Source organism: Pogona vitticeps, chromosome 8 (genome assembly GCF_051106095.1).
Source record: "Pogona vitticeps strain Pit_001003342236 chromosome 8, PviZW2.1, whole genome shotgun sequence".
Taxonomy (NCBI): domain Eukaryota; kingdom Metazoa; phylum Chordata; class Lepidosauria; order Squamata; family Agamidae; genus Pogona; species Pogona vitticeps.
This window is the reverse complement of record NC_135790.1, coordinates 1,863,172-1,889,447: the sequence shown is the minus strand read 5'-3', so window position 1 is coordinate 1,889,447 and position 26,276 is coordinate 1,863,172. Positions and strand designations below refer to the sequence as shown.

The window sequence follows — 26,276 nt, the reverse complement described above, 5'->3', positions numbered from 1 at the left end:
CTTGGGAGGTAACAGGGCTTTGGCTTGTGGGCCTGATGTCTCAAGACAACCTGCCCTGAAAGATCTGTGTGCCGGGAAGGACAACACACAAATTGAAGAAAAGGTATGTTTATTTTAACTTGTGACCTGACCCCCAACTTCCCCTCTGTGGGTCCTGCTCACTCTGACCCCATCCAAACTGACAGCCCCATCAGTTTTCCTAGGGAGCACAAAAAAAGGTTCCATGGTTAAGATCTTGGATGGACTCCTAACAATTCCCAAGTTGGTGTTGTTGGTTTTTTTTTAAAATAAAAGATCAAATAAATTCAAATTTAACCCCAAGGGAATCTGGATGGAAAGGTGCCCATTTAGCACCAGGTAAAGACTTTTTTCATTGCCTGGGCATTTCAGCCGGTTTCGAAAGCAATAAAATCCAACAGAGCTATGCTGTAAAAACCAACCGATTCCAAATTTTGTGATACATCTGTGCTGGACTTTATTGCTGCTGTTTCTGTGCGTTTATCTTTTTTTTTTTTTTTTTTTTGATGCTGTTTTCTTGCAATCACTGATTGCACGTCACCCTTGGCGTTTTCTAGTTGAAAGGCAGCCTAGAAACTATTTAAAGGTGTGACTACTGCTGTCTATTCTCACTTTATACAGTCAGGTTTCCGAGGGGGGGGCAGGGAGGAATAATCTGGGAACTACCACCCAGATGACAATTTGCAGGAGTCAGGGGGCAGAGGCAGAATGATGTGTCTTCAGGGAGCTCCAAAGCAGAAGCTGCCTTTAGGTGCTAACAAGGAGCTAATTGGCAATTTCCTCCTTTCTCTCCCCCAAGGGACTGCTTTGCATCAGATCAGGAAGTGGACAAAAGCTAATGTCAAATTAACTGAGGCACGTTTAACACCACCGCCACCCAGCCAAACATAAAAAGACGGTTTCCCAGCGTGAAGGGATGAATCCAGAATGGGCTTCCCCACAATGAGCATCAAATTCACCCATGCCTGATCTGACACAAAGTGTGGGCCAAACGGCCAATGTCCCTGAAGGCGCCAAGCAGCCACTCTCTTCCAAGTCTGTTGTGGGACTCACTTACACGAGTCGGAGCCGGATGGGACGAAAGTGCTTGGTGGTCTTGATGGCAAAGAAGATGCTGGGGATGAGGAAGAAGGTGCAGCAGCCGAGGCTCAACCAGAAGGCATTCTGGAAATAGACACGGAAACATGTGTTGGGACAGAACATTAGAGCCTCCAGCATATCATGGGAAGCAGCTGCTGCCTGACCCACAGATAGGTAACCCAGGTATGTTTTCCATCCTTGTGCCTTCTAGATCTACAGACGGACTGGCACTCATAGGCTTCCTTCTCCTGTGAGGTCAGCTCCTGCTTCTTCTCACTCCCTCTAGACAGAAACAATCTTGCACACAAGGAAATCAGCACTGGGGGTTTCTCGAACTTGACTAGACTTAAGCAGGCCTCCAACTTAATAAGCAGTATGCCTGTTTTTCCTTTCGCCTAATATCAATCTGCAGAGCAATCATTTCTTCTTATTGGTTGCAAGCCCTGCAGGAGGTCATTGGATTCTGGCCCTAAATACCAGATAATATTAACAACGAAGCCCCTGATGAGGGGCTCGGAGGGTTCTTGAGGGGACCATATTTAACTTACAGCTGCATCCCATAAGCTCCTGTCACAGACGCTTCTCATTGTACTTTTGACACCCTGAGTTTTAAGGACGGGAAACAACTCAGAACAAAGGAATAAATGCAGGCTGCTTCACCAGGACAGAGAGTGGATGTCCGTGAAACCTTACGCTGGAGAAAATGCACTTGCTTTTACAGAGCTACAGGAGCTGTTGTTTTGGATGGCTATGCTCCCGGAGATGTGAAACGAAAGAGTGTCTACATCCACAGAGCGCATGCTGTGTGTGTGGAACTCACTGCCCCAAGCATGGTGTTGGTTAAAGAGAAGATCTGGGACTTCCTAACGGTTAGAGCAGTACGACGATGGAACGAATGACCTCGGGAAGCGGTGAGATACGAAGAACACTGTGAGCGCTCCCAAAGACTCCCAGCTGAACGACAGGACCAGCAGACAGGCAGGCAAGCTCAGGCTTGCTGTGAAGTCAAGGCGGAGGCAGCTCAAGCCCAACCGGCACGCCTTCCTGGCTCCCACCTGTCTGCACACCTTCTTCCCGTCCAGCTGCCAGCAAAGCAGGCCACCTGAGATCCCTCCCAAGGGAGGCGGCCCTTCTGGGCAGGTGGGCGAGATTTCTGGCAGATGGATGGTGGACCAGGAAGGGCGGGACCGGAGACCTGATCACCCAAATAGGCTGCCAAGCTCCACCTGGCTGCCAGCGTCCACTCCTCCAAGAGCTGAAGCCCGTGTCTTTGTGGCTAATTAACTCGCTGACTAACGAACCAACCAACCAGCCTAACCAACCGGCCAACTGCTTGGCTGCTATAGAAAGCCAACATACAGAGTTTCCGGGGATGTCTCCCCCACACCTCAAAGCCTACTCAGACTGAAGCCTAGGACCCACACGGCCACACACACCCCTTTTGTCATGATGATGAAAAAATAATCCTCAGAAGTTATTTTGCACTTTAAGTCTACTCTGAAGTCCTAGGGTGCTTCTGCTAACCGGGTAACAAGTTGATTTTTTTAAAAAAGAGCAGGGGGTCCTGCTGCCACCTCTCACTAAGATGACACAGAGTTTCTAAATGAGATGATGATGATGATGATGATTACTATTATTACTATTATTACTATTATTACTATTATTACTATTACTATTACTATTACTATTACTATTATTATTATTATTATTATTATTATTATTATTATTATTATTATTATTATTATTATTATTATTATTATTATTATTATTATTATTATTATTATTATTATTATTATTATGGAGGAAGAATGGGGCAAGGGCAGAATAGGGGCCTCTGGGAGTGCTGAGAAACATCCAGGATTGGCCCCTTAGGAAGGAGTGAACGCTTCACGTCAAGAAAGCAGACTCGTTTATGCACCTTCAGAAACAAGCCTCAATGTTTTCCCTTGGGAAACTCTGAAGTAAGGTTTGCGACTTCTGTAAGAGTTCCTTAAAGTCCGGGTGAAAATACACGGAGCAAAAGGCGAAGAGGACAGCGAGAGAAAAGGAGTACCGGACAGAGCCCCATGCACCCAAGGAATGGTTCGGGAGCCACTTACCCAGGGATCCGCCACGCGGTCGCACAAGATAACCCGGCCATTGTCTAGAGCGGTGGAGAAAGGCTGGCAGGAAGCCACGTCTTCCGTGAGCTGAGGCAGAAAAGAAGTTTATTTTTGCTTCAGTGGAGGATAATACGGAGCCCCCGAGGCCCTGCAGCTCATGAGTGAGGAGTCTTTTTTTATTTTAAACCAAGGGCCGTGGACCTAAATGTCAACCAGGGTCCAGAGCAGCAATGTTTAATCTGTCAGCAGCATGCCCAAGCTCGATAAAGTTTAAAATTCCAAATCAACGAACAAACCAAGGTGCCACGGGATTAGGGACATAATCTGGAGCAGTTTCCTAGTCATTTGCAAACCTCTAATAACTTAGCAAGCAAAGCCGTTCCTAAATGAAATGGAGCAAGCTCTGTCCTTAAATCTTACTGCTTTGTGATCACCTCGTGTCTGTTCCCCTCAAAGATTTTTTCCTTCTGCCAGCATCCCGGACTTCTCCAGGCACGTGAGGACTTCCTGCTCCCACCGTTGCCCCAAGCTCTGGATGAGTCCTTCTTTACTGTCACGTGAGGGCCCCACACAAGACCTCACGCGCCACTGGCCTCCCACAGAGGCTGAACACAAGAAGCCACGACTTACCACGCTCCTCAGCCAGTTCAAGTACTGCGAGATGTACCCCGCCTCTTTTTTAACGAAGCAACTTAATTCCTGGGGGGAAAGAAGACAACACCGATTGAAGGGTTACAGATGTTTTCGAGGAAGTGGATCCGATGGTTGTTGTGAGTTTTTTGGGCTTTTTGGGCATGTTCTGAAGGTGGTTCTTCCTGACATTTCACCCATCTCCGTGGCTGGCATCTCTTAAAAGTTAGAGCAGTACGACAATGGAACCAATAACCTCGGGAGGTGGTGAGCCCTCCAGCGCTGGAGGCCTTTGAGAGAAAATTGGACCACCCTTTGTCAGATACATCTTGTTTTAGATTCCTGCCTTGAGCATGAGGTTGGACTCAATGCCCCTTTCGAGTCTTACAGACATTAAGCTGATTGCTCAGGGTAGTATGACATGAGACAGAGCCTTGGTGGAAGGTCTCAGATTCCAGGCAGACGTGTATGGGAGGAGGTGGTCTTTCAGCTGGCTCAAAACCATTTAGGGATCCCCTTGAAATGGGCTCAGAAGCCAATCGGAAGTCAGTGCCACATCGAGACTGTGTGAGAGGGTCTCGCAGGGGACACGACAGGGTGACGGTTGCATCTTGCACTCCCTGCAGCTTCCAGACACTTCACTCACCTGTTTCAGGATCTTCTCAGACTCTATAGGGACGATGCTCTCAGCTTGGTTAATCTGTGACTGGGTGCTGTTTATCAGAGCCTAGCGAGGAAGAAAAAGAGGCAGGAGCTTAGCAGACGGGGAAGTCCTGACATATAAGACTTGGAGAGTGCCAGTTGGACGCCGTGGTCCTCCTCAAGAAGAGCAACCCCGGGCCAAATTCCCTCTTTGATCCCTGACAAGTGTAGCTATGGAAACCTGAAACCTCGCTCAGCTAATCTTGCTTTCACTTCTCCAAAGCCATGGCTAAAAGACATTGGACACCATTCCTGCCATGAGCAGTTGGGGGAAAGGGTCTGCCTCTCCCTCTCTCATGTCCCTGGAATAAGAAAGTCATGATGATGCAAACAGGTTGCATAGGCACACATTTTACTCACAGATCCTCTTACATGTAGCCCAAGTGCAAGTAGATGGAATCACTTGGTAGGAGAGTCTGCTCCAGGATGGGCAACGTCGTTGAAATGGGGAGCTAATTTTCTACTTCCCTGTCAGGTTAGGATTCCAGCACTTTACTCCCAGGGGTTCCTGGTGGTGTTGGCTTCTGGGAGTGGCAGTCCAAGTCCACCTCGGTTACCCAAGGTTGGGAACCACTGCTTTATCCCCTCCTCAGTTCTCCCATGCAGCCTGATGACTTATGACCTCTGAGGGGTCAGAAGATGGCCCTTTCATGTACGGCACACATTATCTGGAAGTTGAGCCCTGGCAACCGGACTTCTTTCTTATTAGGTTGAAACGTTCTGCTCCTTATCCAAGCAGCTTCTTCAATTTGAGGAAGGTTGGTAGGAGACACCTGACATCTGCCCCACCTTGGCTTCACTTCCCCCTCGTCTGAACAGGCTCTTAGATGGACAAAAGACTGGGGGGGATGAGTGAAAATCCCACCTCTGCAATTCTTCTCCACCCACTGCCATCGGTCCTTAATGGCCGTTAACAGTGGCCTTTCTGGGGGGGGGGTCTGGTCCCCATCTTTCTGGAGACAGGCTCCTTCTAAGAAGTCTATTCAGACCAGGGGGACTTGAAAGCAAGGTGGGGGAGATGTCTGGGGTCTCCTACCAACTCTCCTTAGACTGAAGAAGTTGCTTGGATGAGGAGCAGAACGCTTCAACCTAATAAGAAAGAAGTCCCATTGCCAGGACTCGACTTCCAGAGAACCTCACCTGGATGGCTGAGCATCTTCACAGATATAGGGCAAACATTCTTCTCGACCAGGGAAAGCATCTGTTGTTTGTGTGGAACTGAGATACTTCTTAGCAATTTTAAAAAAGGAAGTTTTTCTGGGTACCTTTACATACATCCTTCATCTATCTTCCGGGATCTGGTGGGGGCTATGATTTTATCATGGAAAAATGCCAAAAAATAATAGAATTTTCCATTCTTGAAAAATGAGTATATTGGAGTGTTGTACAGTAGGGAGAAGTATGACCCATTTAAAAACTGAATCACCACTCCTGGTGGCCTCAAAAATCTGGCATTCATTCTCCCCCATCCCTGGGGGGAAAAAAAAAGGGGGGGGAAGCCTACGTGTGACTCCAGGATTATGCTTTGCCATTGATGGTCTATGTCACGAATTTCACACTTTTTAAATATATATCTGGAAAGGATTCTTTTGTCGAAGACTAGCCCCAGCTTTGACATCTCGTTGTGAGAAACGCATCACCTCTCTCTCTTTCTTTATAAGGCAAGGAAACTCTAATTACAGAGCAGCACCGCCAAGCAACCTTTCCAGTTGCTGAATGATTTTGCAAGACACCCACAGTGGAAGAAGCATTACTCTTCATTATTTGATCATAGCCAAGCCTATGTAAGGATGAAGCTACTGAAAGGTCTTGCTGAGATCCCAAAATGATCAACTGAATGGGAACAGGGGCTTTTAAAAAAAACAACCCACTAGAACTGGCCATGCATGCATTTAATGGGGAGAGGCAGAATCTGCTCACAGCAAACATAGATTTCATTTCCCAAGCAGCTCGGTAATACCTAAGACCACAGTGTGGATAATTTTCATGCATGATACTATTTCCTGACCCTGAAAACATTGGAACCAGAAAAAAGGGCCGGAGAAAAAGAAACCCAGACAGCATAATTTTGAACCAGGAAACCTTGACATCAGCAGAGAAAACAAGCAAATTATCGTAATTATAATGGTAGGTACCAAAACTCATGGCTATACATTGATCGGTCTGCGAGAATTGCAGACTTAAGCACATGTCTTAGTACTTCATGAGTCTTATTTATGATGAGTCAATGTGCTCGGGCTTGCCAGATTTAATTAATCTAATCAGTAGCTAAATCAATTAGAAGTGGGATCACAGATCAGCTCACCTCCCCAAGTGATTAAGGGAAGGCTGAATGGCCCTTGATGTCATAGGAGACACTGTTTTAATGAATGAGAAAATCATGGGTTGATTTTCTTTCCAGTTTCTGTCCACCAATAAGAGTAGATTCACATTCATTTCTAGCCATAAGGACCACAAAGGAATGAATTTGACAATGCAGAGTTGAACGGACAGGACATATATTTTGGGAACCTGGACCAGCCCCAGTCCAACTGGTGGGAATTGAACTCACTCAGCTTGTTCCAAACAAACAAATGTAAATCAGCAGATTAAAAACAAGGGATGTCGAAATGGAGAAGTCTTTGTTAAAGGGCTTGAAAGTGCTGTTCGTAGACAGAGGGTTTGGATTGATACTCCGCTGCCCTGCAGAGACCAGGAATTTTATAACCTGCAATAACAGTACCTGCAAGCCTGGTGCCATGGCTGATAAGAACTGGACACTGGCTTTCAGCTTCTCCTGCAAGAAAATGAACCAGATTAATTTTATTTTATATACTAGACGATTCCACAAATTCTCGGGAAGAGGCAATAATGCTGGGAAATGTTGAAGGCAGTAGGAAAGAGGAAGATCAAATGTGAGATGGGTTAACTCGCTAAAGTTTAATTCACAAAGGCTAAGCAGGGCAGTTGAAGGCAGGCCATTTTGGAGAGGGCTCACTCATAGGGGCACCATAAGTCAGAGTGGTTCAGCACGCCGGACCTCAACCTCGGAAATCCAGAAAAGCCCGTATTTTGCAGAGTACAGGTGGTGTTTCCTTTGTGTGATGAATTCTGCACTTACCACAAGGCCCTCCATTATGAGGACAGTCATGTTCTGAATCTTTTTCAGGTTCTTGGCCTCCTCTGCCAGCCTTTCTGCCAGAGATCGGTCACTCTGCAGGGAACACACCAGCAAATCCAGGTTAGCCCGAAAGGAAGGGGACAGACGCTGAGCACTTGCTCTAATGCACACACACACACACACACACACCCTCCATATGGCTCAGCAAAGAGAACCATGCTAGTTCCTTCTGGCCCTACCTGAACTTTGCTTAGCCCCTCGAGTTCCACGGCCAGGCCAACCAGACTGGTCTTCACCACCGGCTTCCGCATCTAGAGAGAAAAAGGAAGCTGCCAGCTAGCCTTTCGGTAACATCATTTTTGAGTCCTTTCGCATCCCTTACCACGGCAGCCATCAATATCCCCGTATCAACATTGTCAGAGTTCACTGAGAATTGGGGGGGTGGGTTTGAGGCCGAGAGAGAATGATTAAGGACAGCGAGAGTATTTATAGCAGAAGTAAAAATTGGCATGGGGGACGTGCTGCTTTGTAAATCATTCTCTCCAGTAGAATACTCTTTGTATTCTCTGAAAGGATTCCTATTGAATTCCTGTTGATTCATTTCACCGCCTTACAGGAGTTTGGTGCGAGAAACCTAGGAAAGCATTCGTTTCCCCCCTTTGTAGAATTTTAAGTCAAGCAGGGTATGCTGGATTTGAAATGAACCCATGTGAAACAATATAGAAAGATTTTTAAATAGATTCACCACCTTTCTGTGACGTTTCTTGGTTTTACTCCAAGAAGTGAATTGTTTTTACAGATCAGGAAAAAGATAATGAATTTTTTTTTTAGCATGACACGTCAAGAGACTGGGAGTGATGGGATCACTTCCAATTTGAATATATCTTGCTGTAAAAGTTTCCCTAACTTTTCAAGCTGAAAATTCAGCAAGAGACAGAAGAAACTTCAGAGATCACAACAGACTTAATATCAGATCACACATTAAAGCAATCCATGACTCTTCTTCCAACATTATCCCTCTGGGCACACAAATGTTTCAATGCTACTTGACTGAGCCATCAGCCACGCTGTTTTCTCATGGATCAAGCAAAAAACCCCAAAAAGTGACAATTAAAGCAAACTCGTAGGAGAAAACAAGCCACCGGCCACGTTGGCTGGGAGATCCTAGGATCAGTAGCCTCTTCCCTTTACAAATGTTTCCCAGTTCTGTCATAGGAGAGCAACCCTCCTTCTGCCTAAGTGGCACGATGGGCCATCCCATGGCCTCCCTCTCACCTCGGCTGTGAATCCCCCAAAATCTATCTGGTCCAGTTTGCTGTCTCGGAAGGTCTCCAGGTCCTTCTTCCCCTCTGGGTTTAGCAAAACCATCTCTTGAAAGCGGATCTGGAAACGGTCAGGACGTTTCTGAAACTCTGCTGTGTACTGGGGCAAAAAAGAGGGGAAGATGAACGTCAACCACTATCCTGCACGAAGCCACCAGTTCAAATTCAAAAGAGCAGAAATCTCACAAGGCCAGCACAGGCCTCCGAAGAAGCTCACATATCTGCCTTAATGCTGATCTTCGGAGCTCCTGAGCCCGCCCTCCGCCACCCATTTTCCTGCTTGAAATGGTCTGCTCTCGGTTGCTTTCCAAGCCCAGTTTTCAGGAAGAAAAAAGCACAAGGAATAAAAAAGGGAATCCTGTATTTTTCAACTGCACTGGTAAAAAGATACACCAGGTTACACAACCTCGTCTCTCTTGATCATCTTTTGTTCATACTTGCGCCTCGCTCAGGCTGTTTGGTGATTTAATTTTCATTTTCTTTGAGAAGCAGGGGAAAGAATCACGGCAGCAACATTTAACGTTTAATTTCAGCCTAATCCTCATGGGTGTTGTCCCGTTGAAAGTGACTTTATACTTAGAGCTTATGCAAAGGTATCACTTAGATAACATTTTGTAGCCAGAGTCGGTAAGGCATAAAACATTATGCCCTACGAAGTGGCAAGCATCGGGACAGGATGAGGCCGTTTCAGAGTTCATTTTTGGCCACCGAGAAGATATTTTAACAGCAACGTCATTTTTTAAACCTATCTGTCTAATGAAAAAGAAACAAACAAACAAGGAAGTTAGTGTTTTTCCAAACACTGCAATTGCACAACTTGGGGGAAATTGCATTCCAGCTGAAGAAAAAACAAATGAATGAAGAAGAAAAATAAAGTCATTCGGCTGTGAACATTTGCTCCATTTATTTCAGCAGGGTAAAGGGTGGGTCCTGGATCTCTTCGACACATATTTCATAAACAACATCTTTGGGAACATTTACAGGACTGTATTACTGATGCCGTTTGCTGGTTCACTTTCTCTTGCCTCCTGGCAATGTCCAGTTACCTTCTGTAGCAAGAATCAAGGAAAAAGGAACACGCAGGATGGGCCCCGAAGAAGGCAGACGGGATGGCTAAAAAGGCCAAAAAGGCTTGGCGTAGCTGCCAGACATGAGAACTACTACAATCAACTGGAGGCTCTTAGTCCTCTGTTTTGGACTTCAAATCCCAGATGCCCCAAATCAGCATACACCATGGTAAGAGATTATGTGAACTGTAGTCCAGAACAGGGGTTCCCAACCTGGGGGTCTCCAGATATTCTTGAACTAAAACTCCCAGAAGCTCTTTACCATCAGCTGTGCTGGCCGGGATTTCTTGGGAGTTGTAGTCCAAGAACAGCTGGGTGAGCCAAAGCTGGGAGCCGATGGTCCAGAACATCTGGAGGACCAAAACACTCCCTAAGACTCTCGCAGACCAGCCTTTGTTTAGCGAAGTGGGCGTCACAAAGAAAGAGATGGGAAAAGCAGGAAAGGGAGCAAAAGACAAAGAGCGCAGGGCCCCCCCCTCACCTTGGCAACATCAAGGTGCTCGTCGAGATGGTAGCTCTTCTCTAGCAGCAAAACATCCCAAAAGCATGCGCCATTCTTACATTGCCTGAAAGAAGAACAGGAAGAATAAAGTCTGCCTTCCAGCACCATGTCCCGCAACGCAGCTCCTTGTTGCAGAATCCTAAGATCTCACTCCATGGCTTTTTTTCGAAAAGAGGCACAAGTCTGCGGATTAGAAGCCGTGGCTGTCTAATACAGAGGGGGGGGGGATCCCAGTGGCACAAAGCAGAACAAACGTCTATCGTTTTTTGTTCTTTTGTTTTTAAATCCAGCCAGCCCAACAGGAATATCTTCTCAGCGGATCTGCACATGCTCAGAGAGAGATTTCTGGTTTTGCTCCACCTGCCCCCAGGTTCTGCCTCTACCCTTAGGAATGAGGCGTTCAATGAACCCAAGACTGGGGGAAACCACCCGCCCTGAGTGTAGCTTGGGCGAAGGGTAACTCACCGGTAAGCGGTCGTTAAGTTGAGATTTTTTTTCAGGCCGAGATGCTCAGTGACGTTCATGGAAGCAGGAAGATTCCCGGGCGTGTCAATGAACTGGAGATTGAAAAGCGGGACAATGTTTAAATCCTGTTGATTCTGAGAGGCTAAGAGTGAACCCGGGGGGATCCCGTTCATGTCAGTCCTGAGAGCACCTGGTGGTATGGATTTGAAGGGGGCTTTTTTTTTTCCAAACTTGAAATGAGCTGAAGTTCACTTCTGGTTTTGAAAAAAAAAAAAAAGACAATGAAAAGGCCCTACACTTTGCTTCAGAGGAAAATTGCTACCCATGGCCATGTGTGTGTGTTGTTGTTGTTGTTGTGTGGCGCCACGTCATCTCTGACATTTGGCAACCCTATGAATGAGCCATCTCCAACATGCCCGGCCCTCCACAGCCCTGCTCAGCTCTTGTAAACAAAAGCCTGTGGCTTCTTTTGGATAGTCAGTCCATCTCATATTTGGTCTTCCTCTTTTCCTGCTGTCTTCCCCCTTTCCCAGATTTCTTGCCTTTCCCAGACGATCCTGCTTTCTCAGGAGGTGCCCAGAGTAAGACAGCCTCTGGAGAGAATTCAGGCTTGGCTTATCTAGAACTCACTTGTTTTGTTTTTTCTGGCCATCCAGGGTAGCTGCAAAACTCTCCTCCAGCACCATGTCTCAAACATACAGAGGGGCACACCTGCACCCATTCTGACATGCACAGGGACCCAGACAGAAGAGGAGGGCAGTTTCTTTCATTACTCTTCCAACTATGAGCTGTCTTTGTAGCACGCTTGAGTGTGGCTGAACTCTCTCTCTCCTGCCTTCATTTCCTGATTTTCCTTTCTTTTTTCCCCCTTTTAACCTTCCTTCACACTTATTTTCTCCTCTCCTGCACGCTGGAAGCGCACCGGATGGAACAGAAGACTACAGTGACAGGCATTTCCCTTCCAAACGGAGATCAAGTGTTAATTGTTATTTGACGAGATTTAATTAATTCCTCAGCACAGTCTCTGCGTGCCAGTGGTCCCCGAGGGCAAATGAAGGGAAAAGGTTGGACAGTCTCTAATTGGACCGTTCCGCACAACCGGGCAGACACCCACCCTGGCAGGCAGAGGCGGAGGAAAGCCAACCTCTTCTCCTGTCCTGGGCTTCTGTCTGTCGGACGGGAGAGAGCCCATTTTGCTTGCGACTCCTGGATTTTTTTTTCCTGGGTCCAAAGACTCACCTTGTAAATCTCTTGACTGGCCCAGTGCTTGCAGATCAAGGTCTGGACATTGCCACCCACCAGGAAGGTGCTAAAGACTAAGAGCATCAGCAGCCAGGAGAAGAGGAAGCTGAAGGCGACCCCTCTGGAATGGGAAAGAGAAGCAGCCCGTCAGGTACCCCCTGGCACTGCCGTCCCACCCACCACTCCCCTTTAGTTCTTTCCTCCAAAAAATGATGCAAAACAGGATCTGGAATGAATGAGCCGCCAGGCTTCTCAATGGTCCACTCCTGTCTACAGAAGCTGATGCCCTGCCCTCATTTGCCTTTGGTCTCACCATGAGAAAACATGGGGAGAATTCACCTTTGCCAGGAGAGGATGGAAAAAAAACCCTGATCAGGATCACAGGACATGCTAAGCCTTTTTTTATTTTTGCAGCACAGAGGAGGCTAGACTCTCCCCTTGCTCCTCTGCCAGGCATTTTTCCTCATAATGGAACCAGGTCAACCGGAACATGTGAAGCCCTTCTACCTGTTTGCTCCATACTTTGGCGGGGGAGCTTCTCCTGTTTTGAGCAAGCATGCAGGGGCTTTTTAACCCCATCTTCATGCCCTGAATGTCCCTGAAAATGCAATATCGTCCTAGGCATAGCAAGCAGGCCTTACGTCATGAGTAACTTGGCGCCAGCTTCTCCCTTGCTTTCGTAGTCGCTGGGATCCTTCCGCACAGCCAGCCCGTAAATGCCAAGAGAGAGTCCCAGGATGTTGCAGAAGACAATCAGTAGCACGACCGTACAGGTGACCACACCGGCAATCCACCTGGGGAAGGTGTATAAAAGAGGTGGGGAAAACATCCGTGAGCCCCGAGGCGGGTAAGGAGAAAGACCGGACTTCAGATTCTTCATCAGAAACCCATGGAAACCCAAGGCACTGCTTATTGCAAATTCCAGCTGAGCCAGGAACACCGAACAAGGTTGGTGACTGTACACGGTCCCATGTCACAGCCTCCCCAGTCAAAAATCTTTTAAATCCAGCGACACCACAAAGCTACATCAAACCATGCCAGAGACGTTGGAGGCCGACGCCGATTCGTGCCTTTGTGAAAAGTGAGCTACATGGCAGCAACAGTCCTTACCGATGACGATCTCACTAAATGTGTCATGCTACTCTGTCACCCATCGTATCCTAGACAGATCGATTGGATCTATCTTGTGGGGTGGCTGCAAAAGCTTTTAAACTTTCAAGACCTCAGACGGTGTGAGAGTAGGCTATCAGAGGGACCGTTTTCTTTATTATGAACCTCTCACTGAGTGGAGATCTTGGTTAGAAGCTTTCCTTCGGCAGCCTTAGTCTTCTGTGGTTAGGATGATGGCTGTGTAGACATCATCCAAACACAGAAGAGACCCTATTTAGAGCCCTCATTCCTGAGGGTCATCTGCCTCCAGCCACCCTTTGTTTTGTCTTAGAGACCCGGTGAAATCTGTCTTTGTTTTCCTGAGCTCAAAGTGATAAGAATCTGATGGTGGACTGTTCTGATCGTTCCACTCTTCTGCTGAACACAGATTTTTCTGGCCGCTTGTATTGTGCTATATTGTTTGCAGCCACTTCTCCCTCATTAACTGAACTCTTGGTTTAAGATGTCTGTCTACACCTATTTAAATGTGCACGCACACATACAAGCAGCGGTGCTGTCTGTTGCATCGCTACATTTTCCTCGTTAATTTTCAGGAGGTTCTATGCCATCCTACTGCCAGTTCATGGCATTCAACGCATCTTACTCATGCCATTTAAAACAAGCCTGCCATGGCTAATTACGACTAATTGACAGGGTGATTGGATGTATCTCAGTCATGTGCCTGTTCACAAACTTGCTGATGCAACTGAGACACATCCCAGCACCTCATCAATTAGCTGCAATTGGCTACGGCAAGGTACGTAGACCTTACCCAAACCCCAGCAGGATGTTGGCCCGTAACTTATGGTCTTCTCTGAGGACAGCCATGGAGTATCACGTAAGCAATCCACAAACTTTGGTCACATTAACTGGAAATGCCAAAACTTTTGGCAAGCAAAGTAAATGTTCCATCACCGGGCTCTGTTCTACCTGTATCGTTCATAACGCTTTGCTTCCTTCAAGTAAGGCCGGCTGCTGTTCTCGGCCTTCATCAGAGCATCAGCCATTGGACGAGAGTGATCTGAAATTGGGAAGCCTTCGGCCACCGACTGGACTCTTTGGGCCACTTTCTCTACTTCCACTTTGAGGTCTGCAAGACAATTGTTAAGATCAAAGGCACCCTGTTGTGAAGCCACACCTTAGGTTTTTTTTTTCAAGCTGTGGGGTTGGACCCAAGCATAAAATAGGCCAGTGTGGGTCCAGCTCTAATATCGCCGGAATTAAATTCAGCCCCACTGAGGCAAGAATCTGAGTCTCACCTCGAATAAGCTCAGCCATTTTCAACACAGCCAGTTCTGGGACAGAGTTAAAGCTGCTGTTGGCCTAGAAATTCAGAAAACAATGTTTAATTAATATCGCAATTTTGGCCTTAGGATGAATTTTGCTTAAAGATCAGCTGGAGTCTGTTTTGACATCCAAGATCCCTTAACTACTTGCCTGGTGGATTATTTCAGAAAAGTTAGCTTTGGGAAGCCCATTCAAGGTTTTCAAAACTCTTTCCACCGAAGGTACCTGTGGAAAGAAACCACCTATAAAAAACTAGTAAGTGAACCCGATCCTGTCCATAAAAACAGCATCCATCCAAGTAATTCAATATGAATCTACAATAGCATGACTTACTCGAATTATCTGATATTCAACTCAACATTTAGTAATTCTCATAAGCAGGAAGAAATCAGAAACTCATAGGTAAGTAGACCCTAGTGAAAAAGGGTGCAATATTTCTCTAGTAGTTCTTCTAAAAAGGTAACTGTAGTTTCATAGACCTGAGTTCGTATTAGGGCAGTGGCACCAGGCATGAGAGTGTTAAACCCTACTGGTGCATGGTGCGAATTCCCCACACAGATATACACCTTCAGCTTTTTGCTGTATGGAAAAGACATCCTATGTGGATTGGGAAAAAACAGAAAAATATCTCTATAGATAGAGAAACACACACACACACACACACACACACACACAACGAGGCCCCAATCCTAGTTGGAGGACTGCATTCAGTTTTAACAAAGGAGCTCCAAGCAGAAATCTCTCCCTATGTCATTTGGAAGCGCCCTAATACAAATCCCGACAAGAGGCTCTACAGTCCATCTGCTTCTAAAATTGTGTGGCCTGTCACCAGCGAGTGCTGGGTGTGAAAGCTTGTGGCTCGTTCAACAGGCCCTGCCATGAACCATTCCAGGAACCGCTCCCTGACTGCTTTCCATCTATTCCTGCTCTAGGAGAACTGTGTGTTTCTGGAAGTGCGCAGTGCAGACAGATAAGAAGAAAAAGTGGTGCAGCGCTAACACGGCAAGGGATTAATCTTAAAAAAAGGAACATGGCAAAAATCCAAGTCCAGAAGCATCCAGAGGGAGAACGTGGCAGGCAGGAGATGATCTGGTGAGCTCAGATCTTCTTGAAACATTTTTATTTTCGTAAGAGAAACTTCCCTGTGACTCAACGGATGGGTACTCTTTCACCAGCCTTCTCTAGCCTGTGCCCTTGACTCCATCTCCCATCTCCCCCAGCCATCAGACTCAGTGGCCCTGCTGGGTGAGAAGGATGGGTGTTGTATTCCAACACAACCTGAACTCCAGCAGGTGAGAACTGTTCTATACTTGGGCTTACATGTTACTGTGACCTGTTCATTTTTAACCGTGGAAGGAAGGTGCCCTCCGATGGGTCAATGCTCCAACTTGTTCTGGTGGATGGGGCCAAGTTTATTTGAGCAGTCGGCATGTTACCTGGGCGGAAGACCTACCTGGTCACCTGCAAGGATACCATACTCCACTGTAAGAAGAGCTCTGGACCATAGTCTGCCCTTTCTAAGGATGCTCTGTGATGAAGCCACTCTCCCCACATTGGGAGTCCTGCACCCACTCTGGAAGAACTCACCATCCAGTAGTTCACCCCCAACTCCAAGTTCTGTGCTCTGCCCAGGGCACTGATGCAGTAGGTACACTGCGGGTCCTCCAGAAGGGAAACGATGCTGCCCTTCCGGTCTTTCAGGATTGCTTCCAGCTCTTCCTGGTGCCGGATCAGGCTCTGGACCGTTGAGTTGAGTGTCCGTAAATGAGAGCAAGAGTTCTGTAGGTCTGAAAGAGAAAGGCTGGTCTAGTTGACAGACGCTGCCCCCCCCCCAAGTGCGCTCGTCCAACCGTCCCATGCTGACAAACGTACTCTCCATGACACCTTGATGGAGGAATTAATTCCTTCTGGCATGGTGCAACTGCTGCATAATTTCTATATGATCTTTCTGAGAATTAGGAGCAAATAACCATGATGGACACCCATCTGTATCCCAGGCTCATTTCTAAAAGTGACAGATCCATGATCCTATTGAGTACAGTAGGAACACGGGGACATTCCTGCCCCTACCAATTTTTCCCCATAAAATCTGCACTTTTTGTTTTGTTTTGTCCTGACTGTGGGGCAGGGGATAAAATAGGGCAGCTTCCTGCCCTTCTCCCATTGATCCTTTCCAGACTTCTTCAGAATCTGCGCATTTGCGGATCAAAACAACAACAAGAACAACAACGGCTGTTTTTCTCCTTTGTGGAAGCATTTCCAATAGATATTATCAAAAGCAACAACAACAACTTTTAATCATCACACAATGTCTGAAAATCCTACTGCATGACATTTCTCAGCCATTAACTAGTAATCTGCCTAACCTAGGAATGTTTTAATCATCACCCAGGAAAAACAGTGGAAAAACTGGATGAGACTACATTCTGGACAACATCTTAAATTCTGGTGGAAACAGTTGCAGATTAGCAGAAGAACCGGTTACATTAGGAAACAAGAGACAGCGATGCATCTGCAGCTGATCCATACATATAGAGGGAGGATTCGTTCATTATGATCTGATTTAAACTGGATTTGGGGCCAGACATACAGTATATAGTGTAAGGGGGCAAACAGTAAAACTCCTGCTGCCGTTAATACTGTGGATTGCATTTTTGCGTTATATTAATCTAATGTTAATTGCAGCAACTTATTACACTATATACTGAATGTGTGGAATATCTAAAGTACACCACCACGACAGATACATGCTGCTCCAGGCATTAGGAGAACAAAAATGGTACTAAATAAGGTGTTCCAGGAAGGGAGAAGCCTTTTCCTCACCTTGCACCCGAGCCTTTGTGGCAGCCATGGCTGAATAGACCGTCCCCTTGAGCACCAAGTGAATGGTGCTTCCGATACTCCAGCTGATATCTGCAAAGCACAAAGCCATGGGGGTGTCAGAGTCCGTACCCTTAAACGGAGATGTACTTCTAAAAGTGGGCTAAGGCACAAAGTGGCCAAGAGCCAGAAAGCCCAGGCCCGGCCAGGGAAGACAACTTACTGCTCAGATCCTGGAGGATTCGCTCCTTGGGCACGGCAAACTGCTCCACTGCCTGCTGAACTCCCTGTGGGGAAGGAGAAGGAAGGGGTGGGTTTTTCAAGGCCTTTCTGGGGAAAGCAGCCTCCGAAACTTTCCACACTGTGGACAGAGAGGTGAGGGAAGCCGGGCGTGGAAAAGGCATGCTGGGACCAAATCACAAGAGGACGTGAGGGACTAGAGATGGGCATGAGCCAAAGTTTGAACTGGGGGAAAATAAGATGAACTGGTTCGGTTCGTGCACCCCAAACTGAACCAGTTTGTTTCATTTCATTTTGCTGAAATGAAACGAAGCACCAAACTTTTCCTGTCCACTGACAGGCGGGTGAATGTGCCCCGTCAGCAGGGCCGGCTTCCGGCTAACACAAAAACAGTTAGGAAACCTGTCCCTTTAACCTCACCGCCCTTCAAAAACAGAGAAACCAAAAACCTCACATAGAATGAGTTAAGAGGGTTATCCATGTTTTACAGGCTTTTAATCATGCCATGTATTTTAATCAGTTTTTATCTTTCAGGTTTTGTTAAAATCTACAACTAATTGTGTTTTCAACTGCAATGCACGCCCCCTTGAGCCCCCTGAAATAAGCAAACAAATGAAGGAATGAACGGAACGCAAGAAAACGCGAAGGTGAGCTCGCACTCTATACGAAGGCGAATCAAGGGACTCCTGCCCAGCTTAACCACAAGCTGCTTGCTTCATTTCCCACGCCTGGTAGACGGTCTTTTTTGCAGTTCTGGCACAGCGACCTGCTCCACTGCCATAGGCTGCTGGGTTTTCCTCACCCTCTCTCGGCGAGGCACTCACAAAGCCACACGTCACAGCCAGAAGCAGGAGACGGTGGCGTGCATGCTCCTTTCCAGAGCGCGCCGGATTTGCATCTCTGAGGACATCCGCCTGCCAGCTCCCATTAGCACACGAGGCTGTGAGAAGCCCAGCCAGCAGCAGCTGCCAGACAGGACGGGGGCCAGCAAGCAGAAGTAATGTTTGCTGAGGCCATTCTGTCCTCCCTCTGCCCATTCTCAGAGCAGTGATGCAGGCGGGGGGCCTTGAAATTCAGGCGGCACCAAAAACCACCTCCTGCAACCACAGAGGGAGGTGCACAGGGAACAGAGAATGGTCTCGGCATGGCACTGCGCCCCCTCCAAAACTTCTGCTGAACCATGGGATCAGATGACTCTTTAAGGCAAATGTACCTTCCCTCCATTTATCCCTTCAGGCACACAAATCTTTCAGTGCTACAGGGCCTTAGGCATCAGACATGCAAGCAAAGCCTTGCTATCTCATTTTTACCACTTATCAAACAGAAACAGGCTAATTTTCCAAATGGAGATTGAGGTAAGATCCAACTAGGATAAACAGACCATTTTTTTCTTCCTAAGGGTGCACCACTTCTAAATGTGGAATCAGAGTCTCATCTCATGAGGCTCTTATACCCGCTCTCTAGAATGACTCCCCTTCAGAGGTGTTTGCTGACCACTCCCACCAACCCCAGCTAGCATGTTGCTTTGCAGGTGATCTGGCTAATAAAGACCGCAAAGTTCACACAACACCGACTTTGCGCAGAGAGGAGAATGAACCAGAAGTGTCATCCACTCACCTGTGGGATCCCATTCACATGGTGCCTCAAAGCCTGCAAGGTGTTTAAGGCATCTCGGACACCAGGGTCCATCTCTTCTTTCACCTTCTGATTGGCTGCAAAAGCACAGATGACGCCACCCCTGAAAGGAAAAGCAGTTCCAGTGTGGGACAAGGAACGACATAAACTGGTTTCGCACATACACATGCTGTTGGAAGATTTGCAACTTTGCAGGCTGCCTTTAGTAGGTTTGGCTGGGAGGGAATTTTCTTGGCTGGGGTGACTGTCAATCTATCCAGCATTAGCCAATCATTCCTTCCCTGCCTCTGAATTCAAAGAGAGCCCCGCCTTTCTGTTCTGTGTCTTTCCCCCTTTCTTTGGAAGCTGTCAGTGAGTCTGCTGAAGTCTGTTGCTGAAAGCAGTCATGTCTGTTAGTTTGCTGTTTGATCTGTTTCATTGTAAGTAATGGAACCTTTTATATCTCAGAGACTACAAGTGCCAGTTGATGAGAAAGTGGTGGACTAATGTAGAGAACTTGAACCTATTCCACCCTGCGAATCCCTGCAGTTCTGCTGGACTTAAACAAAAATCCAAAGTTCTGCAACACATACATCTCTACAAACCTGTGGCCTTCATAATGTACTCTCAGGATCTGAGGAAGTGCCGTGTCATCCAGGAAAAACTCCACTCCAACAACTCTTTAAGCTGCTTTGGTTTTGATTCTGGCTTTATTTTTGTTATGTGTACATCTCAGTGGCTGCTAGGGTGTGGGACCTGAAGTCCCACCTTCCTATCTTTTCCCCAAGGCTACAGATCTATTTCTTCATGTATCTACAGGAGATGCTCACTAATTTTTTTCCAAATGCTATGCTCCTTTGTGTGCTCTGTGCCCGGACCCCCGATCTTTTGAATGCTTTGCAAAATGCCTGCATTATGATCCCATTTCTTTGGCCTTGAGGACCAAATACAGGATGGCGGGCAGACCATCGAATATCGAAAAGGATGCGGGGGGGGGGAGCATGGTGTAGGAATGAAACGGGAGCAGCTCTGTTAGATCTGTTATGGTTCACCTCCTTGTTATGACACTGTAATTAAGGGATGGGTGTGCAAGTACGAACAAGTCCATCCCTGAGCTGAAAGCTCTCAGGAGGGTGTTTGTAGGATTTCCGGGTTTGGGGCAAGTGAGTTTGAGTTGGCCCTTCTGTCACCTTTTCCCACCAAAGAACAGCCTTTTGTGCCAACTGTACCCCTGGCTCCTGATTCCGCTTTTGCTTTCCAAACGGTCTGACTCTCCCTCGAAACAAAAGCCAAACGTTGCTCCACGATTCCTTCTCTGGAGTACAATCAGGCCAAAACACTGTCTGCTGGTAGGTCCAGTTAAGTGTCTGAAGACCAACACGTCAAATAAATAGGAAACACGGTGGCAACACCAACATCGCCTCGCAATCCTTCTGCAAATAGATGGAATTACAGTATCCTCCTCTTAGAATTGGAGAGCTGGGAGGGCCCTTACGGGTCATCCAGTCCAGCCCCTGTCAAGGAGGCACCATGAGGAATTCGAATTACCAGCCACTGGCTCTGCAGCCAGACAACTGGTTGCAAAAAAAAAAAAAAAAAGTGTTGAACCAGAGGCTGTCCTACTTTGGGCACATAATGAATAGGCAGAATTTTCTGGAAAAGACCATCATGCTAGGAAAGGTCGGAGGCAGCAGGAAAAGAGGAAGACCCAATACGAGATTGACTGACTCCCTCAAGGAAGCCACCGCTTGAGTTTACAAGAGCTGATCAGGGTTATTGAGGACAGGGCATTTTGGAGAGGGCTCATTCATTCATTCGAAGAAAGACAAAGGTGTTTCTAAACCTGTCTAAACACAATGTCTCAATGCTGTGAGAATGACCCCCCCCCAGCCCAGTAAAACCAAGGGCTATCAAGTCATCCTTTTTTCTTTCTCTGAGTGGTCAGGGCCCAAGTTTGAAACTTGGCAACTCATTGTAATTCTGGAAGAACGGGGCTTTAGAGAGGTTGGTGGGTAAAAGCTGTTGAAATCCTTGCCTGCTGTATCTCCGATTCTCAAGTTGCCTATCTGAGAATACACTCAAAATGTTTAAAAGCTCAAAGAGGTGCACTTCCCAAACCTTTTATTTTCCACCTAGCTGGCTGCTTGAGTAAGATGCGAAGCCAACCACCTCGAACTAAAACACGGGAGCCTTGTCGTAGTAGGAATGAGCCTCCTGTGGCTCTTCAGATGCCAATGAACTCCAAAACCCATCATCCCCCAGCAGCCAGTGCAGATGGCGACCTGCGGGCACCCTGTCTAGAAGGTTCTGCCTTCTCTCCCAACCCCATCCCAGCCTCTGGATGCCATGCACCACCGGAGCCCCTTCCGCTTACAGGATGACCAGCGTGGTCAGGAGCAGAGAAAACACAAGAAGGTTGCGTTGGCAGAGGAGCGAGCGCCGGTAGGCCTTGATCCGCGTGCCGCAGCGCCGGTGCCTCCGGCAGCAGCAGAGGCTCAATCCGATCACGGGCAGCGTCACGAAGTAGAGGACAGCAATGGTGGCGCAGATGATGTATCCCGTTTGATACTGGAGGATCTGCCAGGAAAGGAATAGACACATCTGAAAAACCACTATTTCTGGATCCCTAAACAATGGCTTTCTATTTTTTTTAATTGCAAAATGCCTGTCGTAAAGACAGACTGCGTGCAGGAGACAGAAGAAGGCATGGACGCATGTGGATGAATACCTATTTTATAAATAAAGGATCAAGAATGGCAGAGAGATCTTCCCAGTCTCATTGGGCTGAGAGACTTTCGATGTCTGAATCTCTTTCTAATACCTGCCCCAAAAATCTAGGGTTAAACTCTGCTCGTCTTTCATAGGTCGTCCCTTCCACAAACGCTGTCTCCATCCTTCTTCAACATCCTCAAACAGCATTGCTCTCCTCCTCATCCATGTGAGATGATCCCTCAAACAACCTTTATATGCAAACCATCCCCTTGGACGTATCACAGCCAGAAAATGCTTTCGCCTCTAAGGGTTAGAGATTAAACTGAGATCAGAAGCACACATTCTGAGCTCATACAATCACTAACTTTTATCCCATCCGATCCCAAGGCAGATCTTCATCTTCACTGTTTCTCACCTGAGACGTTCTAGCAGATGGTGGGTCATTGAAGGCATCCCTCAATAGTTCTGTGGAACAAGGCAAGTGATTGGCAAATATTCAGACACAGAGATCCAGGTATTTATCACACAACCAAGGCCCCTGTTATCCATCCTATAAATCTCACACCCAATCATCATCTGTCTGTGTAAGGTTGCACTAGCTATAATTTCTGTCTTTTTCAAAGCTGTGGCTAGGTTAGTTGGTCCGAGGGCATCCACAAGAAATACAAAACCAAGCCAAAGCTAAAACAAAACCAAAGCTGAAAAATAAAGATGTCATAGCACCTTAAAGACAAACGGGTATATTTTCATGTCAGCTTTGGTGGAACAGGGTCCTCTTCTGCAGACCCAAGAGTCCAATGTGTACACCAGATGTATATTTATCATTCATGGGGAATTAGGAGAAACCACTCATTGTCCAAAGACCTTTTTAAGAGGAATCACCACTTCCCCAAAGCCTGTTGGTTCCTTAAAAGCTATCAGTAGGACAAAGAGAAGGAATTGAATCAAGGCATGAACGTCATCTGAGCGACCCTGATGGGAAGCTACCCATTTTTAAGATGTGCCTTCCTGAATCCAGGGACAGGACCACAGAGCTGGGTCCAGTCCCATCTGTTTTGGACCTTAAATAAGTCCCGCTGGGAGGGATATCTGTGCAAAAACCTGAAAGATAGGAGCCGCATTAGAGGATCCGTCTTTGTGGGGTGACAGAGCAGATAGACAGCCACCGCTGGGTGGGATGTAAAGAAAATATGGAGCTTGCGCCATGAATTTAAAGGCTAACATGCTGCCGCCGTGAGTTTGACTTTCTGCTGGGAGGGGTTTGCAGGCTGAAGACTAGGATGCACAAAAAGAAAAAAGTGCATTTGTTAAAGAAAAGAAAGCTGGAAGGAAGGAAGGAAGGAAGGAAGGAAGGAAGGAAGGAAGGAAGGAAGGAAGGAAGGAAGGAAGGAAGGAAGGAAGGAAGGAAGGAAGGAAGGAAGGAAGGAAGGAAGGAAGGAAGGAAGGAAGGAAGGAAGGAAGGAAGGAAGGAAGGAAGGAAGAAAGAAAGAAAGAAAGAAAGAAAGAAAGAAAGAAAGAAAGAAAGAAAGAAAGAAAGAAAGAAAGAAAGAAAGAAAGAAAGAAAGAAAGAAAGAAAGGCATTTTACTCCCTGTGAGTTCAGGGTCATAGCCTGGAAGCCAAAGAATGGACACCCCACCCTACCCCAATACCCAAATCTCAGGGTGAAAGCTTGAGACTGGGCAACCCTTCCCTCTCTAGCAGATGGAATTCACACCCTCATGTATTTAGGGATGCTTGTGGCCATTAATTCTCTGTTGGAAATATATGACAAATTATAATTGCCCCAAACTCTTCTGGAAGCCACAGGGGACCTGGAATTCTAAGGCCCTGGAAAATATAATCTTGTCGAGGGCAGGAAGCGATCAAGGCAGCTAGTTATCAGAGGGCAAAGCTTAGCAATTTGTTACATTGTTGACTTACAGATCAAATATTGGTTGTTCTAAGGATCAGCGATTTCATGGAGTGATTATTTATTTTGTCTTTCAAATGGTTTTGTAGCTGGTGAGCATTTTATATCTATTATGTATCTGTATATTTGAACATTTAAGTCCTCTTAAGTCCGAACTATGGCAGAACTGTAAAAAGAAATACATTTGGCAAACATTAGAAAAGGGTGGAAGAAAACTGGATTACATCTAAGGGAGGTGGTGTCTGCCTTTAAGATTTAAGGGCCAAAGGGCAGTGACTTTTAAAAGGGTCTCCGTCAACCGAAATTGCTTATCGGGTCTTGCTGTGGGGAGAATGCAGAGAAGGGACACCATGAACATTCGGGCTGCTCAACGGAAGCCCACGGAGAATTCAGAGGTAAGCTGCCAAGATCACCTCCATGACCCGAGAAAAGAGGTGTAGGAGGGCCCTTCCTGGACTAACACAACCAGCTCTTCCTGCTGATGGGATCGGATGCAGGGAAATGATGATGCTGTTGTTCCAGGGCCCATACAGGGATCTTTCCACCTCCCTGCCCAAGAAGGAAGGAAGCAGAAGTGAACAGGGTCCTAAGACAGTTAGGTCTTGGAGTGCCAACCCATCCCAACAATCTTCTGGGTCTTTCAGAGGCTCTGGGGATTTTCTCTGTCGCCTTGGTTCTAACTAAGAGGGTCCATTCTTCCTTTGCTGGTCTGCTGCTCCTCCGTATTCATAACTAGCTTGCTCTGAAGGTTTTAGCTGATCTCTGCAGGGAGAAAAGCATGCCCTGCTGATTTCTGCAGCTCACCCGTCTCCTGAAAGCATCAAGCCAGACCAGGGGGTGGTTCCTTGCCAAGAATACATTTTTTCCTGGTCTGCCGGCCACCGAACCTGGAAATAGACAACTTACCTGTAGGGAAAGAGTTCTGTTGAATCACATCAAGAAATGTCTGGACAAAGCCATAGAGGGGATCCAGGGAACCAGGGGCTCGGCGGTGGGCTGGCACCCTATGGTCAGTACCCACGTCAGCAAACTGGAGGGGGAGGGGAGGGCTCCCCAAGGAGCATGGCTGCAAAAGGGCAGGATCCGGGAGAGCAACGGCAAGGGCCAGTAACAAACCCAGCGGAGATCCCATTCCAGAGGTCCGGATTTCCTGCTTGCGAGGCCTGGGCGGGTTCAGGAACGGACCTCGGCCACGGCTGCAAGAGGGAAGGCTGTGAGAAGGGTCAGATCCAGGGCTTCAGAGGTGGGAGCCTTTTCCTTCCTTTGAACCAGCAAAAGGGAAAGATCGCTTCTCCTGCAGTGGCTGGCTTTTTTTGGGGGGGGGGGGGGCTTTGTTTTCCCCCTTAGCTGTCCTTCAGTCCTCCCAAACCTGGCGTGAAGCGCAGAAGGGAAGGTGAAGGGGAGACATGCCTGCCGCTTTTGGGGGCCTGCCTCTCCGTCCGGCTCCTCTCTCTGCAGCTGCAGAGCCTCCAAAGAAGAGAGAGAGAGAGAGAGAGAGAGAGAGAGAGAGAGAGAGAGGAAAGGCTGCCAAGCAGAAACCTGTCGGACTAGTTCGGGGCTGGTTGCTCCTTGGGGCCGCCTCCTTGTCGGGTTTTCAGCTTGTGGGGTGGGACAAGGTGGGGCAGCCGCTCAGAGTGGAGAGGGAAGAGACTGTGAATGACCAGCTTTTTCCCAGGAGTCCTTAAAGGCTCCGTCTTCCCTCCGCCTGATCTGGGTCCCTCTCTTCTCCTGCGCCAACCGATTGCCCATGCGCAAATTGCCATGAAAGGGGGGTGACAATGTTTAGCAAATGCACTGTGGGTCCACACTTGAAGGGGGTGAGACCAGACATGCGTGCAGCTCCGATAGTCAGACTCCCAGCCCTTTTTGTTGTGTGGTGGTGCGGGTGTTTGCTCACATATTCTGAAAGGTATAGGCACCTGACAGGATTGGGGCCCATCAGGTGACGGGGCATTCAGAACAGCCTTAACACATTTCAGGACAACTTGCAAAATATCTAAGCAAAGTGTGCTGCATATATACCCACCTCATAGTGCATAAAATAATTTCTGGCTGGTTTATAATTTTTCATTATGCAGGCTACACCTTGCCCCCTTCCAGCAACCTGGGTTCTCAATTTACCCATCTCGGAAAGATGGAAGGCTGAGTGAACCTTGAGCAGGTTATCCGAAGCTGTTGGGATCAAACTCAGGTCCTGAGCAGAGTCGTGACTGCAGGACTGCCGCTTAACCACTGCGCCAGGAGGTTCCTTTAAAATATTTATATGGCCACCGACCTCTAATCTGGGATTCATTGCTCTAACGAAACCTCGCAT

General features: G+C 47.3%; 1 protein-coding gene across 2 annotated transcripts in view; it reads right to left on the bottom strand.

Moving 5' to 3' along the window:
- The window catches only part of PROM2 (prominin 2), a 32,659-nt gene extending 7,226 nt beyond the window's left edge, over window positions 1-25,433 (bottom strand). For both annotated transcript variants that reach the window (XR_012080812.2, XM_020780179.3), the window contains exons 1-22: window positions 24,869-25,433; window positions 22,468-22,517; window positions 21,715-21,917; window positions 19,344-19,464; window positions 17,710-17,773; window positions 17,490-17,579; window positions 16,254-16,453; window positions 14,817-14,891; window positions 14,639-14,702; window positions 14,310-14,469; window positions 12,872-13,024; window positions 12,228-12,351; window positions 10,989-11,080; window positions 10,503-10,587; window positions 8,908-9,054; window positions 7,872-7,943; window positions 7,633-7,725; window positions 7,255-7,308; window positions 4,477-4,557; window positions 3,831-3,899; window positions 3,198-3,287; window positions 1,076-1,182 (exon numbers count right to left, since the gene is read on the bottom strand). Coding sequence is in view for 1 of the 2 variants with exons in the window: in XM_020780179.3 (XP_020635838.3) it covers window positions 1,076-1,182; window positions 3,198-3,287; window positions 3,831-3,899; window positions 4,477-4,557; window positions 7,255-7,308; window positions 7,633-7,725; window positions 7,872-7,943; window positions 8,908-9,054; window positions 10,503-10,587; window positions 10,989-11,080; window positions 12,228-12,351; window positions 12,872-13,024; window positions 14,310-14,469; window positions 14,639-14,702; window positions 14,817-14,891; window positions 16,254-16,453; window positions 17,490-17,579; window positions 17,710-17,773; window positions 19,344-19,464; window positions 21,715-21,917; window positions 22,468-22,517; window positions 24,869-25,094 (2,420 nt within the window). In the remaining variant the exon portion in view is untranslated. The remainder of the gene's footprint in view (window positions 1-1,075; window positions 1,183-3,197; window positions 3,288-3,830; window positions 3,900-4,476; window positions 4,558-7,254; window positions 7,309-7,632; window positions 7,726-7,871; window positions 7,944-8,907; window positions 9,055-10,502; window positions 10,588-10,988; window positions 11,081-12,227; window positions 12,352-12,871; window positions 13,025-14,309; window positions 14,470-14,638; window positions 14,703-14,816; window positions 14,892-16,253; window positions 16,454-17,489; window positions 17,580-17,709; window positions 17,774-19,343; window positions 19,465-21,714; window positions 21,918-22,467; window positions 22,518-24,868) is intronic.
- Window positions 25,434-26,276: the final 843 nt, after the last annotated feature.